At 36.7% G+C, this 19,335-nt stretch overlaps 1 protein-coding gene across 1 annotated transcript in view; it reads left to right on the forward strand.

Moving 5' to 3' along the window:
- CFAP47 (cilia and flagella associated protein 47) overlaps window positions 1-19,335 on the forward strand; it is a 429,694-nt gene that overhangs the window by 300,214 nt on the left and 110,145 nt on the right. The window contains 5 exon segments of the mRNA XM_014549721.1: window positions 11,347-11,357; window positions 13,699-13,717; window positions 15,212-15,408; window positions 16,745-16,888; window positions 17,481-17,654. Coding sequence (XP_014405207.1) covers window positions 11,347-11,357; window positions 13,699-13,717; window positions 15,212-15,408; window positions 16,745-16,888; window positions 17,481-17,654 — 545 coding nt within the window.

Consider the following 19,335-nt stretch of genomic DNA (forward strand, 5'->3'; position numbering starts at 1 on the left):
TAAAATATGTTATTGCTAATTATGGTTTTGTTTTCATTTTATATTTTCCTATGGTTTTGTGTTAACTATAAAATATTTCTATATTTAAAATAATGGTTAAAAATCATAAGGTACAGGATAACCTGTTCACTTTGCTTTCCTAAGAGATCTGAGGTGTTGCGCATCTTCCCACATGTTTATTAGCCATCTTGAAAATGTGTATTCAGATCATTTGCCCATTTTTTAAAGTTGGGTTTTCTTTTTATTATTGAGTGGCAAGTGTTTTGTCTCTATTCTAAATACAGTAACCTCAGATAGATGATTTGCAAATATTTTTTTCTCATTCTGTTGGTTGTCTATTCACTCTCTTGATAGTATCCTTTGAAGCAAAAAGTTTTAAAATGTGATGACTTTAAATTTATGTATTTTTTGTTCTTATTGCTCTGCTTTTGATATTATATCTATGATTCCATTGCCAAATTCAAGGTCATGAAGATTTAGACCTCTGTTTTCTTCTAAGATTTTTATAGCTTTAGTTCTTGAATTTAGATTGTTGACCCACTTTTATTTACCATTTGTATATTGTTTGAAGTAGGGGTCCAACTTCATTCTTTTACATGTGGGCTATCTACCTGTGTCCTCACTGTTTTTGAATACACTATTCTTTATGCATTAAATGATCTTGGCACCCTTATTAAAATTAATTGACCATAGATACATCTTTTATTTTTGAATTCTCTATATCCTATAGATCTATATGTCTATCCACATGACACTTAAAATTATTGTTTCTTTGTAGAAAGTTTTGAAATCAGAAATTGTGAAGCCCTGCTACAATATTCTTTTGGAATGATATTGTTTTCGTTCTTACATCCTCACAATTTCATATTGATTTTGAAATCAACTTGTCAATTTTTATAAACAAGCCATCTGGAATTCTGATGGGTATTGCATTGAATCTATAGATAAATTTGGGGAGGACTGTCATCTTAACAATGTTAAGTCTTCTGATTCATGACCATGCAGTGTTTTTTCTCCTTTTCTCCAAAGATATTCCTTAATTTTTGACAGTTTTGTAGTTTTAACAGTGTAAGTCATGTACTTCATTTCTTCAGTGTATTATTAAGTATTTTATTCTTTATGCTAACACTGTAAATGTAATTTTCTTAATTTCTTACTTGTATTATTTATTACAATGTACAGAAATAGAATTGATTTTAATACTGAGGTTATATTATACAACTTTGCAGAACTAATTTTTTAACTGGATTTTTAAAATTCTATGTTATACTGGGTTCTTTAGGATTTTCTATATATAGAGAGAGAGCTATTCTTACATCTTCCCTTCTGAAGTAAATTGTTTTTATTTCTTTTCCTTACCTAATTTATCAGGTTAATACCTTTAGGACAGCATTAAATATAAATGATAAGAGGGTACATCCTTGTCTTTTTCCTGAATTTAGGAATAAAATCCAGTCTTTAATCATTGTGTCATGATAGCTGTAGGTTTTTCATAGATGCACTCTATGAGGTTGAGGAAGTTCTCATCTACTAGTATTTCTAGTTTGTGCCATTTAAGTTATCTAATTTTTTTTATTGATTTCAGAGAAAGGAAGGGAGAGGGAGAGAGTGATAGAAGTATCAATGATGAGAAAGGATCATCTATCAGCTGCCTCTTTCTCACCCCCTACTGGGGATTGAGCCCATAACCCAGGCATGTGACCTGACCGGGAATTGAACTGTGACCTCCTGGTTCATAGGTCGATACTCAAACACTGAGCCACACTGACCAGGCAAGTTATCTAATTTTTGACCTCTGCTTGTTTACAGCATTCTCTCATATTTCGTTTCATATCTGAAAGGCAAAAGTTATGCCCCTACTTTTGTTTCTGAGTCTAAAATTTGAATATTTTCTTCTTCTTTTTTGTTTGTGTGTGTGTGGGGGGGGGGGGTCCATTAGGCAGTTTTGTTAATTTAGTTGATTTTTACAAAGAACTAGCTTTTGGTTTCAGTGATATTCTCTAGTATAGTTTTTTCTTTTCAATATCATTAATTTCTCCTTCAATATTTATTATTTTTTAATTCTACTTTCTTTAGGTTGCTCTTCTCCCCCCTCCCTCCAATATCTTAAAGTAGAAGTTTTATTTTTTAGGTTATTGATTTCAAATTTTTTTCTTTTTTGTTATAGGCATTCATAGCTATACATTTTCCTTAAGCCCTGGTTTTGCTGAATCCCATACATTTTTGTATATTTATATTCATTTTCATTAATATTAAAGTGTGTTCTAATTTCCCCAGATTTTTCTTGACCCATTGATCGAGTGTATTAACAATAATAATATGCCGTGTCTGGGTAGCTCAAACGGTTAGAGCATCATCCTTATATGCTAAGGTGGTGTGTTCGATCCCTGGTCAGGGCACATACAACAATCAACCAATGAATGCATAAATAGGTGAAACAACTAATCAATGTTTCCCTCTCTCTCTCCCTTTCTATCTCAAAATCAATCATTAAAAAATAACTGCCTAAAAAATCCCAATAACAATAGATGTTTGGGAGGCAGGTTGAAATATTATGAATCACACAATATGTAAATTAGATCAATGTAAAGCTTCTCTGTTCAAAACCAGAGAAGATACTCCAGAACTCTGTTTGCTTGCCCTTCCCCACCTCCTGTTGTATCCCCAGCAGTGGTTCAAAGCAGATTCTCATAAGATTGGGGCTCCGATAAATACAGTTTGGAAACCACTGATTTATTTCAATGTCCACAATTTATTGATGAGGAAATTAAACAGATGGATTAAATAAACAAACTAGAATCAAGTAGTTAGTGGCAGAATCCTATCTTGAACATATGTCCTCAGCCCCTTTAATTAAGATGCCAGATGATGGGACACATTATTCAACAAATATTTATTGAGAGCTTACTGTGTGCAAGCAGTGTTTAGGCACCAGAGGTAGAGCAGTGAACACAATAAAAAAGGTCCCTGCGTTTTAGAACTTTGATGGTGGAAAATTGTCCCTAGTGTTTGCCAGCCATCCTTGGGCCAAATGCTTTGAATGGCTTTTTCAGTATGGTTCCCACTCTTCTGTGGTTCGTTCTTTCATTCTCTCTTGTAACTCTGGTTATTACTTTTTTGAAAACTAGTTAGTTAGATGTTCTATAAGTGGTTGTAGCACAGAGAATTATGACTAGCCACATGAGAATTTAATCCAAATTTTGACTTCAGTAATATTGTTTCAGTAAAAAGTATTCAGCCTTCTGGTTGCCATCTTGGCTCCAATTGTGCATGTGCCTACCTCCCTCTTTATTGTTCTGTTCCATCTTTGGGGAATGTCTGGTGGTTTCTGGGGAGTGTGAAGCTGTAATTTCCTGGTGAAGCAAGCAGGCTCATGCTCCCCAGTTGATTATGCTTAATAATGACTAATTCCTTTTGTTCCCTTCCTTTATTAATATCTAGCTACCTATGCTAACATCACCATTGAGATTTATATTTTATTGATTACTGGGCTTTCTGTAATGCTTTGTATCCTAATCTCAGTGATTGATATGCATTATTAGATTTGGAGAATGTGTTTTGGAGCAATAACTGTATCTTTTGTTCTCCTTCCCTAATCATACATCTAGGTACAGGGCCCGTCCTATTGATTAAAGGATTGTCCTCAATTGACAATGATATATCATGTCACTGCTCACAGACTTCTTGGCTGAGTCAGAAAATTGAGTCATGTACTCTTGTAATGTGGCCTCAATCCAAGCAGCCTCTATGGTGGCCAAATGATCAAACTGCTGAGAATGTCCCTCCCATCTCTTTCCATATCAGGTTAACTATTCTCTGGTTCTTTTTTTCCCCCACCTATGGGGGTTATAACCCGAATAGAATGCCGAGTTTCTCCCTTCTGTCTGAAATCCCTTTTAGAAATGTCATGTTTTTCTTCTCATTTTATTTCCAACCAATGTCCTTGATACTTCTCAGAAAAACAGACTTTTAGACTTGTAGTTAGCATCGTGATTTTTGAGATGGATGCTATACAATAATATATAAATCTTTACCAGAATAATTGAGCTATAATTGTGTGATTCCGACAAAACTAAATATGAAGAGACAGAACTGAAAATGCTTACTGGAAAAGTTAGGAAAGAATTTCTGTGAAGGATTGATAGCTTGGATCGACTTCTCTGGGCATTCTATATGTGAGCTCATATATAAAAATAACTTAGTTGATACTCTATATCTGTATACATCTAAGTTGTGTTGCATTTCATTTAATTACTTCTCATAAGAATTGCTAGTTTAAATGTAATATTTGTGCCTCTTCCATTCTTTAATATGTTTTGTTATTTTTTTAAAACTTATTGTTTTAGAAATGTTATTATATTTTATTGAAGATTAAAAAGGGTTTCATTCACTCAGCTTTGTTTTTTAAAGGATTCAGTGGAGAAGAAATCAGGCTAAGTTCTTGTCCTCAGGAAGCATAGAGTCTAGTGAAAATGACAGCAATTGGACATATAATAATCCTGATCTGCAATTCAAATGGCCAAGTGCTTATCTACTTAGCTTTAAGGTTATTGGAGTGTTTATTCACCTGGTTACAGAAATTGTTTCAGGGCTTGAGGTGATCATAGTTGATTCAGGGAGAGTCCATTTTGGCCAATGGATGGCTTTTTATTTTTTTCTGCCAGGTTGGCTAAGCTGATAGGATAAGCAAGGGTAAACAAGGAGAGTCTCCAAGAATGAGGTCACCACAGAGAAAAGCCAAGTCAAAAGGCAGAGAAAGAATGATGACATCTCATGATTTCATCTCATGATTTCTGGATGTCTCGTTGTAAAGGTGGTCATTCCCTTTGTATGAGCCAATAAATTACATCTGTGGCTCCTGCTTGTTTCAGTGGGGTTTCTGACACTTATAAATAAAAGTGGATTCAGAAAACTAGAATCCAAAGTCTATGTTCTTTCCACATTGCCAGTGTTTACCAACCCTGGCTGTATGTACGTCAGTGGCACCTGGGTACCTTTGATAAAGTACAGATTCTAGGCCCACTCTAGACTTGCTTAATCATTCCCAGGTTGGAAGAGGTCTAGGAACCTGTATTTTAAAAGCTCCCCTTCAGATCACTGCCGTAATTAATCCGCATGTTAGAGTTGGGGAAGCACTGCTGCACAGCATAGCTGTCTCCAGTTTACAAATGGAGAAAGTCAGGCCCAGAAAATCTCAGTCCCTTCAGGAGGCCATGGAAGGAAGAGGTCACGTCAAGTCTCCTGAGTAATCACTAAAGTTTACTAAGTACTTTGTCTATTGCTGTTTGCATTATGCTGTGTGCTGCATAAAATAGTCACACTGTCCGTTATTCTTGGGTAAGTAATTGTCTTAGTTCCCTAAAAAATGAAGCCTGAGGCTAAAATGAAATAGTCATGCTTTACTTGGGAGGTGCAGGTTCAGGGCAATGAGAGTGAGAAAAAAGAGAAACAAGGAAGGGAAGAACTGGAAGCAAAGCAAGGAATCATGCATGAGCTGCTACCTCAGTGTCCACCAATTACCTCCATGAAGGGCATATGCTCCAACAGATCGTTCGGCAGGTGTCATTTTTGGAAAAGCTATTTGGAAAGAAAGGCCCCTGAGTAATCCATATGACAGAGGAAGGAAAGATTTGATCTTCATATTCACCTCCTGTCACCTGTCTTGTTTGCTTGATTTCACACCATGGAAATCATGGTCCTAGGCGGCAAGGTGGCATTCTCTGGCCCCATGGACTGCCAGGTACCATGCCGTACTATGGCAAGAGGAGCCAGAAATTCTCTACCTGTCTGTGGCACAGCAGCCAAGGGGTTGGCTCCCTTAGTTCTGCAGGAAGTTACAGGCCATTCTCAGTCAGAGAAACCTGGATGGTAGGACAGAGGTGGTGGGAACTAGGGGAATCTCAGGGTAAAATATATCTCATACCGCAGTGTTGTCTTACTGTCAATATTTTAAAGAATTCTACTAGCTACATTGTCAGCAGCTTTCAATGTAGACAATATTCAGTTTCTTTCCCTTTCCCCTACCTTCTCTGCTGATGTGCCTCTTCCCCAGTCTCTGAGCCAGTTCTCATTGCAGACCTGGGATCCAGTAGCCCATCTGTACTGACCGCCAGTCTCCCTGTGTTATCTTCGCACTCACATGAGTACTATTTCAGCATCAAATCTGGCAGCGCTGGCTCCTTGTTCATATGTTCCCATAGTTGTGATGCATCTCCCTCTGTCCTGTGTGGTCCAGTACAGGCATAAGATTCTACTCTATATCTTAAACCCAAGCTTGTGGTTGCCAGACTCCCTCCCTGGGCACTGGTATGCTTTACCTGTCTGTCATCCATCTTGCTGTAGACAACCCAAGACCCTCTAACAAAACTCTTGCCCCTGAACTTAGGATCTTGGGGCTTTTTTTGACTGCAATTGGCCTCTGACATCAACCCGACCTATTCCTCTCTTCCCTAGGCCAAGTACCTGATTATCATTTGACTTCAGTCTTTTGAAAATCTCAGTCATAACTGTTGTTTGACAAATATGTCTTTGTCATCTGGGTGCCTTTCCCTATGTGTCTTCCCGCAGTCAGAGTTTACAGCTTGTTCAGTTGCCAATGTGTCCTGTCCTAACATTTGAGGGTTTTTGTTTTATATTTTTGCAAGTTCCAGGCTCTTTCTATGCTGCACCATGCAATAATGAGAAATGACTGTGTCTTGCCTGTATTATCAAAAAATATATACTTTCAGTCAAATAATTCGCTATAACCTAGTCCACATAATTGTAATATTAGAGACTTTGTATATTCTTTATTCTCATAATTTTAATGTATGATATACCTTACTTTATTCTCATAATTTATTCTCATAATTTTAATGTAAGATATACCTTACTTTGCCTTTTATTGTTTTATTTCTATGGACATAAATCCTGCCAGAAAAAAAGAAAGTGAACTTTTAAACAGTGTCTTCTTTGTATAGGTTTTCAAAGGTGAACATATGCTCTGCAATAATACATTTAAAGAGGCATTTAATAAAAAAAAAATTGTAGAAGCCTTATCCTCCTAGTTTAAGTTCTAGAGAATATGCTGTTTATTGGCTTGCTAACAACTCATTCAAACTAATTTGCACACTTAGTAAATCAGTATGCAAGAACTTAAAATCAACTCTCTACAAAACATTTTATTTTTAATATAAGACAGAGAAAGTTCCTGGTATTCAGACTTGAAACTGCAAAGCACAAAGTTAATTTGCTACTAGCAATCCCTGGCTTCCTTCCCCCACAGAGGTGTTAATTAGAAAGGAAAATCTTATTTTAATTCTTTTCTTTTGGAAATTTTATCATCTTAAAAAATTATATGAAAATAAAAACTTCTCACTTAGAATACTGTCAAGCTACAACTCCATGATAAGCTCTCTCTTAATTTTCCATTAAATGATCCATGAAGACATAAAGAAATTCAAAAATTCAATGGCAATGGAAAGAAAAGATAAGTTACCTATTTACATAAATCCTATGAGAAATTCCCAATGATTACTAAGCTGTTGTGGCCCGATTGGAAAACACATTGAATAACTTCTGCAGACTCATGCTCAATTAAAACATAATGCTGCTATAGAAAGCAAACCATCTAGTTCTAAGATCTGCCTTTTCCTCAGAAATTTATTATCTGCACCTACCAGAAAACTAGGAAGCTGCCTCCTTATTGTATCCCTCCTGGCACATAGTAGAGGTTTTAAAATATTTTCCTAATGAATGAATATATGTGAAATAATTTTCAAGATGGCAATTCATCAATACTTCTCTGTTTGCATCCCTCTTGCAAAGGCAACCCCCTTCCCTGGACTTAAAACGACTATAACTGGAGGAGAAAATGTGGAGGACCATCATTCTATCAGAGATGTGTGGAATCAGGTGCTGGTGGCAGAGATGGGAAGAGTCCAAGTTTTTGTGCTGAATGTTATTGGTGGGGTGAGAGTTAATCCATAGCAGGAAGACAGTGCAATTTTCTAAAATTTAAATTGTCACCTAGATTATTTGAAAACTGCCAGTAAATGTAAGAAAACATCCTGCCTACATCTAATAACTGGATAATTTTTTGATGTAGGAAATTGGCTCAAGGGTATGCATTGAGCTACCTCCACATTTAGATCTGAGAGATCATTGCAAAGTTAAAGGGGAATGGGACTCTTTACAGTGACCACTTAGGAAAGGTAACTCTCTACTATTTATTGGAGCAAACAAGAAAAGAAAAGGCATAAGCAATTGTATTAATGCTAGAAAATAAAAGAGTGACATCTAAATGTGGTATAGTGTAATAACATAATGGCAAAGACAAGAAATTGTGAACAACAAGAGAAAAAGACATTTTCACAGGAACAAAAAATTATACTTAAGGCAGAATTACCGGCAATAACAATGGAAACCAGAAGACAATGGAATTATAGTGCTGAAGCAAATTAACTGACACTGTAGATTTTTAAATCCCAGTAAACTGTCACTCAAGAATAAAGTTGATATAAAAATATTTTCAATCCAACAGTGAAATTGAGATAATTTAAAACTCACAGATATTTGCTATAAAAACAACTGGAGGATTGACTTATTGGTGAATGAAAGTGAATTCAGAAGAAATAATTGGGATCCAAGAACAGTGGTTAATAAAATAATCCGTAAATGTGGGTAAATTTCAATTAGCATTGGCTATGGAAATAATAATAAATAAATCAAGCATTATCAAAACAGAAAACTCAACCACTAGACAGTAATTTTAATTTTATAAGGAATAGGTTATAGGCAATGTAAAATTCTTATATTTGGAGAGAACAGTTTTGAGCTATTTTAAGACATCCTATATAATAAAACCCTAATATGCAAATAGGCTGAACGGCGGAATGACCAGTAGCTATGATGAGCACTGACCACCAGGGGGCAGACACTCAACACAGGAGCTTCTCCCTGGTGGTCAGTGCGCTCCCACAGGGGGAGTGCTGCTCAGCCAGAAGTTGGGCTCACGGCTGGCACAGTAGCGGTGGCAGGAGCCTCTCCCACCTCCGAAGCAGCGCTAAGGAACAGCAAGCCTGGCTTCTGGCTGAGTGGTGCTACTACAGGGGGAGCGCCACTCAGCCAGAAGTCCTGAGCCAGGCTCACGACTGGTGAGCGCAGCAGCAGTGGCAGGAGCCTCTCCCACCTCCATGGCAGCGCTAAGGACTCTTTGGGGGATGTCTGCCTGCCAGACATCCCTCGAGGGGTTCCGGACTGCGAGTGGGCACAGGCTGGGCTGAGGGATCCCCCCCCCCCAGTGCACGAATGTTGTGCACTAGGCCTCTAGTTTTAATATAAAGTATGAATGCTGAAAATTTTGGAAAACCAAAAAAAATAGAGAATTAATGTATAATTTCTAAACCAGTAAAATGCATAAAAGGAAATAAAGAAAACTTGATAAGTTCAATAGAATACAAAAACAGAGAACTAAAGAAGAGATATAGTAAAGAGAAACAAAATGAAATATTAAACACAAATATATAATTAATCAGGATATATATACACCAGCTAAACTAGGAAAGTTGATATTTTCACAATGGAAAGTCAAATGCAGCTTTATGCTTTTTACAAAATTACCTGGTAAAATATCCAAAAACCTATACTAAGTATTTTTTTAAAAATAGCAGACATAAATATATTAATATTTGAATAAGTGAATTTCAAGGCAAATAAAAGTATTAATGCAAAAAGAATAATCCAATGTACAGAATAATTTCAAACTTTTTTTCACCTAACCACATAATCTCTAAATGTATAAAGCAAAAATTGGCACATATGGAAGAAAAATGAACATATCCACAATTAGAGTGGGAGAATTTATTATACATCTCTCAATAATTGAGAGGCCCAGCAGACAGAACATTATTAGTAAGACCTTACTAGATCTGACCAACACAATCAGATTATGTATTCCTGTACCTTTTAAGTCTAACTAGGCTGTGCTGGAAAAAATAATGGCAATTCCTGCCCTTACTTCAGTATTTTGATACCTTTCTGTGGCCTTTTTCCTGTGCTTCAGGTCACCTGCGAGGATGTACAGGTATTGCCTTTCAACAAAATTTGACAGGGAACTGAAGAGCCATCTTTTCTGCTTGCAGATACTTAGAAACTTCATGGGGGAGAGAAGTCCAGTGCTCTTGGCCCTTTGGAGTTGGTCAGGGGACAAGGTCACATGCCATTCTCTTAGAATCTCCCAAATGCTCCTTTTCTAATTTCTATGTCCATCCTTTATTTTTATCCTCCTTCCTTCTTTTCTTGTTTATCCCTTTCCCAATATTTTCTTCTCTTTTCACCCTTAAATATTATATTATTATAGAATAGATCTTCCTGGTGATAGAAAGCAAAACAGTTCAGCCTCTATTGAAGTGATAAATGCCATTTCAACCAATATTTCAAAAATTGAACCTGTTCATAATTAGTATGAGTCTTTATCATTTTAAATTATTGTCATTTTATTGACTATTATAATAACATTGATAATATAAGCAGCTAAAACCTTTTCAGAAAATGGTTTTCTTGAGTAGATGATATACTACACTTCTAATGAAAATATTTTATAAAACAAATCAAACGGAGAACCAAGATGGCAGCATAAGTAAACTCTGGTACTCGCTGCCTCCCACAACCACATCAAAATTACAACTAAAATACAGAACAACCATCATTCAGAACTTCCTGAAATCTGGCTGAATGGAAGTCCTACAACTAGAGAAGTAAAGAAGAAAGCACATTGAGACTGGTGGGAAGGGTGGAGGCATAGAATGTGCTGATCAACACCCAAGTGTGGTGTTCTTTTAATCTGAAGGGATATCTCAGCTGTGGAGGACTCCCGTGAAGAACAAGGGGTTCCAGCCCCACACCAGACCCCTCAGCATAGGGTTCCAGAGCTAGGAAGAGAAGTCCCCATAACTTGCAACTGTAAAAACCAGCGGGGATTGTGGCTGAGTGACATGTACTTACGGAGGCTTACTCCATCTCTTTGGGCTCCAGTGCTGGGGCTGAGGCTTGAAAGGAACCTGGGACATTTGGAGAGGAACTGGATTGTCTCAAGAGGAACTCGGGAGTGGCTTTCTCCCAGAATGGGGTACTCGTGGAGGTCCTTGTTCCTGTGCTGGGACCTCCCCCATTGTAGATCAACTGGCAGCCATATCTGAGTTTCCATCAGCTTGGCTCACACTGTTCCCTCTGCCATGGTGATTCCCTGAGACCCTGCCCCATGCAATTTGCAGCCCCACCCAAGCTGTTTGCAGCAGCTTTTCCATATGAACAGCCTGTCCTGATTCAGGCTTCAGACTTTCCTAAAATCTCTTATAAAATCAGCAGCTCAAGTCAGTGTACCCAATAGCTCTCACTAAGAGGCCCAAGACTGGGCACTAATACCAGCCTGCCTTGCTTCACAGCTGGGCCTCACCTGGATATTTTCAAGCCCAATACAAGTAGCAGCTATCTATAGATCTCTCTGTAGTTTCTGCTGGGTGGCCCCAGGCAGTCACTGACTTTGCACCTCCTAGGAGGTCCCAAAGCCAGTGCACCCAGTGGAAAGCTTCAGACCATACCAAATTACAACTGTACGCATCCACAAGCAGCACACTAAAGGGGAAGACTCAGTGAGCAACAAAGCCCCCCTGAAGCAAGTCCTGCTCCATAGGGGTGTCTCCTGCACAGCAGCTCTTCCACTGTAGTTGCAGCTGATCCTCACAACCAATTGGCCTAGAGGTCAATTTCTCCCAGTGACACCAACAGCAATCAAGACTCAACTACAAGACTGTGCTCACAGCCCACACAGGGGTGCACCTGGAGTACCCAGCTCATGTGGCTGGGGAGGCTGAGCCACTGGGCTCTAAAGGACACCTATTATACAAGACTACTTTACCAATTCCAGGAGACATAGCAGTTCTAACTAATACTTAGAAACAAATACAGGGAAGCAGCAAAAATGGGGAGACAAAGAAACATGTCACAAATGAAGGAAATGGAAGCAAGCAAACTATTGGATACAGAGTTCAAAACAATGGTTATAAGGTTGCTCAAGGATCTTCATGGGAGCTTCAAGGGACTCAGTGAGACCCTCAAGGATCTTAGTGAGAATTTCAAAGACATGAATAAGAACCAGTCAGAAATTAAGCATATATTAACTGAAATAAAGAAGTATTTACAGGAATTCAGCAGTAGAGTACAGGATTCCCAGAATCAAACCAACAATTTGTAATATAAAGAGGTAAAAAACTCTCAATAAGAAGAGAAAAAAGAAAAAAGAATCCAAAAATATGAAGATAGTGTAAGGCGCTTCTGGGACAACTTTAAGCATACCAACATTTGCATTATGGGGGTGGCAGAAGGGGAAGAGAGAGAGCAAGGTATTGAAAGCTATTTGAGGAAATAATGCCAGAATACTTCCCCTACCTGGTGAAAGAAATAGACTTACAAGTCCAGGAAGTGCAAAGAGTCCCAGACAAGAGGAATCCAAAGAGGCCCACACCAAGACACATCCAAGGAGTTCAAACACCAAACCAGTATTACATGAAATGTTGAAGGGTATTCTTTAAGAAGAGGAAGAAAGAGAAGGAAAAAAAAAAAGAAGATCACATATATGAACAATAAAATGTCAATAAATATCAACAATTGAATCTAAAAATCAAAATAAACGAATAAGAAACTTAATGAACAAAAATAAACTGATGAATAAAATGGAATCAGAGGCATGGAAACATGGAATAGACTGACGAATCTCAGAGGGAAGGTGGGGGGTGGTGCGAAGAGATTAACCAAGGAACTTATATGCATATATTTATTACCTATGGACACAGAAAATAGGGTGGTGAAGGTCTGGGGCTGAGCAGGAACCCAGTGGAGGAGGTCAATGGGGAAAGATGGGGGGTATCTGTAATACTCTCAACAATAAAGATTTTTTTAAAAAATAAAGAAATAAAACACTCTAATATTTCTAATTGATGACTGCTTTTCTTTTTTTTAAATGTGAAATCTATGGCACACTTCATGTGTTTGATATTACATGAAGAAACTCAGTAATGAGCAATTATTAGTACACAATGAATCTATCACTCTCTTTACCAGAGTATTTATGAGGCAGATGTGCTGATAAGAACATAATAAAGTTTCTAAAATGGATAAAATTCCAATTAACAAGTGTTTGTCTTCTTATTTATAGAATAAGAAAAAAAAGTCTAGATTAAAACTTTCCCGTAGTAGATGAAAGTGGGATTAGCAAATACACTAAAATATTATCTGAAAATATACTCATACATGATTTTAGAACAAATAAATATCTATTGTAAATTAATTTATATAAATGAATTCATATAAATATAGCTGTTTGCCTATAATATACTTAGATAATTAACTATGGAAGATAATGATAAATTCACTACAGTATTTAGCCTCCTTCACATTTCTGATGCATAGAGAAACCTAAGAGATAGATTCATCAAATTATATTCTATAGATCCATAACATTCTTTTAAAGTACTTTGGTTTAGTTATATGGAGGTGTGGACATGAATTGGAGTTCTAGCTTTTTATCCTTTATGTTAATTTGTTTTGTATGTGGAGATTCTGTCTTCTTCGGTATTGTTCATAGACAGGATCTCAAAACCAAAAACTAAAATGCTTGAAAGCTACTGATCAAATCTCACTCTTTGATTTTAACAGATTGAGAAATTGAGTTGTAAAAAAAGTCTAAGTTCATTGCCCAAGGTGACACAGTGCAGGAGAGAAACTAAAGCTGGAAAATAGAATTTTAAAATATATTTTGATTTCAGAGAGAAAGGGAGAGGGAGAGAGAGAAACATCAATAATGAGAGAATCATCCATTGGCTGCCTCCTGCACGCCCCACACTGGGGATCAAGCTTGCAACCCCTGCATGCGCTTTTAGAATTGAACCATGACCTTCCCATTCATAGATCAATGCTTACCCACTGAGCATGCCAGCCAGTCTAGAAAATAGGATTTTAAACTCTCAGTTGATTGCATCTTTCACCTCACTAGTTTTATACATGTATCATCCATTGTAGTTAAGGCAAGTTAGATTGTGTCAGTAAAAGCCCAACTGGATCCTGTCTGCCTATATGCATGTTTTATGTAAATGTTTCCTCCCTTGTTGATCCTGGTTTTGGCCATGTGTCTTGCTTTGGCCAATGGATTATTAAGGACTGTGGTGTACAAACTTCAGCATATTTGAAAACAAGTTTGCTTTTTTTAACATTTGAGGTGTTAAATGTGAGTCAATGAAATTTATAGCCAATTAATGTCATAATACTTGTCTAGTCCATTAGTTGATAGCTTGATTTGTTTTCTTGGTTTGCGAGAAATTCTTTGCAGAATTAGGATTCTAAATATATTTCTATCATTTCTTTTTCATCTATTAATACATTGGCATAAGCAGTGAAATTTGTATTATGTTCTTATACTGCATCTTACTTTAAGATTGAGAGAATTTTTTATAACTGCTTTGTCATTTCATGGAAAATAAAAAATATGCTGATATGAGAAAAGGTAATATTGCTTGGAAGGAAAGGAACAGCATAGATAGCCTACCCACCATAAGAAATGATATTACTTATTAACTTAAGGTAAATTTTATAACAAGGTGTTATGAGGAGTATTAATTGGACTGTCCTAGGTTATTAACTATGAAAAAATTATTTCTATCTGCTAGTCAAGTTGCAAATTATTTTGCTTGTTATGGGACAGATCACCCATAAGTCATGGAAATCTGGGAAACAATAATAACAATACTTACCAAATATTCCATATTTCTGTCTCATTTCTCAGTTCCCATTCAATTAGATAAAGCAGTGCAACTGGTTCTGGCCAACTAAATGTAATATGTGGCAATTTGGGGCTGAGTACTGAAAAGTCCTCAGCAAACTTCTAGCCACTCTTCCCCTGATCTGTCAGGGAAGGAGAAGAGGTATTTCTGATGGTACTGCTGCAACATAGTGCTATCTTTTACAACATGAGTCCCTGAGTGACTTTATGGATTAGACCTTCCTTTGACCTATCAATGACCTATCTGTCATTGATAAATAAACTTGCTTGTTATGCCCTGAAGATTTAGGGGTAGTGTGTTACCTAGGCATCACCTAGTGTCTTCTAGATTACCCCAAAAAGAATCTTGGGATTTATGCCATTTAAAATGATTAATTTATTTTTCAATTATTTTGATAGTTCCAGAAGGATCTTTTTCAGTTCCTTTAAAATTTGCTCCTCTCTGTCCTGGACGCTACCCTTGCAACATTTTGTTAACATCAAGGTATGATGTTCGCGTCTACTACATTGAAGGCGTGGTGAGTGATGAATGTCCAGAGACCAGATTTGATTTCGTAACACCAGCATTTGAAGCCCTTACCCAGAATATTCCAATAGTAAGCATGAACTCTTTTTTTTTTTTTTTTGGTATTTTTCTTCATTTCCACTGTTACCATCTCAATTAAAGTTCTCTAAACCTCTTATCTTGAGCTATTACAGATTTCTTTTAAACCTTTTTATTTATTGAATGTTTTTTAGAGAGAGAGGGATGGAGACAAAGAGAGAGGGAGAGAGAGACAGACAGACAAACAGACATCGGACATCGATTTGTTGTTCCACTTATTCTGACCAGGGATTAAACCTGCAACCTTTGCCTATTTCCAATTGTATTATCTGTTGCTGTGTGTTTCTCTACATTGATGTCAGAGTTTTATTCCTGACTATAAAAATCATCATGTTACTCACCTGATTAATCACTTATGCCAGCGGTTCTCAACCTGTGGGTCGCGACCCCTTTGGCGGTTGAACGACCCTTTCACAGGGGTCGCCTAAGACCATCCTGCATATTAGATATTTACATTACGATTCATAACAGTAGCAACATTACAGTTATGAAGTAGCAACGAAAATAATTTTATGGTTGGGTCACAACATGAGGAACTGTATTTAAAGGGCCAGAAGGTTGAGAACCACTGATCTTATGCTGTATCTCGTTGCTTAAAAAAAAAATTAACTTTAACTTCTTTAACCTATCACCAAATTCCTACTCAAAAGCCATGCCTCCTGGCTCCACCAAGCAGAGTAATGGTCCCTGGCTTACTCTGCTCCAGATTCAGTTGTGATCTTGACATTTATTAAGATGGGTTCATAGGCACTAAGAATAATGATTGGCTGTAGCTTGGCTATCTATTACTCAAAGTGTCTATGCAGCATAGAAGAAAGTAACATAATTGTAAGGAATTTTGAATTTTGACTAATAAATTGTTTTGTATTTGTTTAATTAATAAAGACATAACAGAAGTCTGATCAAAGCACGGAAATTTTCTATGATGAGATATGTGACCTTTGCTATCTAAGCAATCTACCAGTTAGAACATTTTTTAATGACCCAGTTGTTATTAGGAGTAAAATGTATAACCACAAGACCATTCTATCATTTAAACAATTAGTAAGTCAAACAAAGGAATATTCCTTTAGCTATTAAATAACCCATGGATCAACCTGTTAGGCTCCTGTATGACATTGAAAGGACATATTTAAGAATAACTATGAAAAGACTTCTTGTGCCTTATATTCACAATTTTTCATAGTTGTTCTTAACAAATATGACTTTCAAATGGCGATTTTTAAGAAAACAATATATAATTTTACGGAAAGCACCAAGAATTAATATGTCATTCAACTTTATAAATATCATCTTTCTTATATTTATCTACCTTTTTCATGCTTTAGGTTAATAGGACAATGAATGACTGGAGATGTCACATGCATATAGAAGGAGAATGTTTTTATGGACCTCGTGATTTCTCTGTCAAACAAGGTGAAACAGCACAATATCCTCTCACATTCAAACCTCTTTTGGAATGTGAGGTTATGGTATGTATTCATTGATAATTTTTACCTAGTATTAATGTGTCAAAACAATGTATGATATTAACCTATATAATTTACAGTAAATCTTTTTGCAGAAAAGTTATATTTTCATGAATTTGATCATTAGAGTTCACTCTGCCTGAATAATTATTTTAACTTGAGGGATAAACATTCTGAAAAGTGCAATGTCATTGCCTGCCAATTCTTATGCCTATATTACTTTTACATAACACACTAAACAAAGTAAAATCATTGCTTCTACCGTTTTTATTCATTAAGCAAGTTGGTATTTCAGAAATTATTTTCTGAAGACATATTTCTTTGACAAGGATATAAACATGCACATATTTGCTATCTAAGAGAATACCTGCATAAACTCTGTATTTAGAGAAAGTAAAGAGAAATAATGAGGTTTTCACAGGTATTTCATCTTGCTCATTCAGTAGAGGTATTTGTACATAAACTGCAAGACTCAATGACTGACCTCCTTGAATGTTCATTTGATTTATCAGACTCAAGAGTAATAGGATAGTAGAGGCTGTTTGGAATCCAAATGTGACTCCTGTAGAGCTGAAATTTGCTTGATTTGTCACAGGGTAAACTTACTGTACAAAATAAAGCCGATGGTATGGAGCATGTCTTTGCCATGAAAGGGATTGGTAGAAGACCTGTGGCCTTGGACTCTATCACTGCCCACTGTCAGGTGGGGATCCCAGAAGATAGAACCATAATGGTGCCCAATCATACAAAGAGCAGAATAACATTTAAGGTAAGACTTTTTTTTAGTATAAGAGTATTTTCAGAATGAATATATAGAATTCTAGGAAATTTTAAAAATATTTAATTTTATTTAACTAGATGAAGCAATGACACACAAAGAATGCTTAAAATTCTACTTTATATTAGTCTAACAGCTATTAAATGTTATTGAAATTATAAAGCTGAATTAGGACCAAACAAATTTTATTTCTAAGTGTTAGTATATAATCAAAAGACATATTAAAATCTACTTATTTGCTTCATGTGTATTTTCACTTGAAGAAATTGCACATGTTAAGAAAAGGTATTTTCAAAAGCATTTTTAAATACCTTTTGAAATTTTAATGTGAAAACTATCAGCACAACATTTCAAAAGTGTATTCTAGCCAGGCCAGCAACGCTCAGTGTGTGAGCGTCGACCTATGAACCAGGAGGTCTATGTTTCAATTCCCGTCCAGGGCATATGCCCAGGTTGCAGGTGCGGGAGGAAGCCAGTCAATGATTTTCTCTCACCATTGATGTTTCTATTTCTCTCTCTCCCTCACCTTTCCTCTCTGAAATCAATAAAAAATATATTTACAAAAGTGTATTCTATCCTTTACTAGTGTGAGTAATAGTAGGAATGTGAAGAAATGTATAATCTTTATTTTTATGAAGTTTTGCACTTAGCCCCTTTTGCTTGATTTATTTCAACTAATCCAAAAATACAACTTTCTACTTGTATATTTATCTACAAATTGTTGTGTGCCCAATAGAATCTTTACAAGAAGCTTCAAATAGCTATCACAGGTGCCTGAATTCAGTTTTAGAGTGCACTGCCAAAGTTTAGAAATTCTCTGAGTTCATCTTCTGCTTTTTTATGATCTTGAAAAATATGTACTTTGGTTTTCTTCTCCCTTCCTTGCTGGATTGAAAATGGAGGGAATATTATGAACGAAAATCTCATTTTGTCACTCCCCTGCTAAAACTCTTCTTACCAGGATGGAGCACATACTTCTCAAAGTGGCATTTACCATCCTTCAAACGCTTACCTGCTCAGGTTCATCTCTTGCCAATTTTGGCTGCAGCTATACTTAGGCCTTTGTATACAATATTTCCTTTTGCTGCCAGCTAGAAATCTCACTCCAACTTCCTATCTTCCATTTCTCAGTGTTGGTGTAACTCCTTTTCATTGTCTGGAGCAAGTCCTAGATGCCACTTTTTCCAAAAATCCTTACCTATTCCCATAAACCTGAGTAGATCCATTTCGTGTGCTTCCACAACATTTTTATACCTGTTCCACCATCAAACATACATCATATTACTCTTACCTGTTTGTTGTTCTCCACCATATTATAAATTGTGAGAAACGGGTATGCCTCTCTTATCCATATTTTAAAGCTAGCATAAATCATAGTATCAAGCACATAATAGTTTTTAAGGAAAGGGAACCTCAGAGCCCCAGCAGGGAGGGTGTAGTCAGGACAAGCCCTGCCACCACCACTTCTAATTTGGATCCTCCAAATTAGCCACTGACCACAACCTTGCAACTGCTCCTCTCACTCTGGAGTCTCCAACTAAGCTTAAATCAGAGCATAGGGCCCCTTTTATCCTCCCCTGCTCAGAGGGACCTGTGGTCATCACACATCCCTTTGTTTCTGCCCCCTTTGAGGCAGCGCCTCTGCACAGCCAACTGGGACCTGGAGAGTATT

This window comes from Myotis brandtii, unplaced genomic scaffold (genome assembly GCF_000412655.1).
Source record: "Myotis brandtii unplaced genomic scaffold, ASM41265v1 scaffold568, whole genome shotgun sequence".
In the NCBI taxonomy this organism is placed as follows: Eukaryota; Metazoa; Chordata; class Mammalia; order Chiroptera; family Vespertilionidae; genus Myotis; species Myotis brandtii.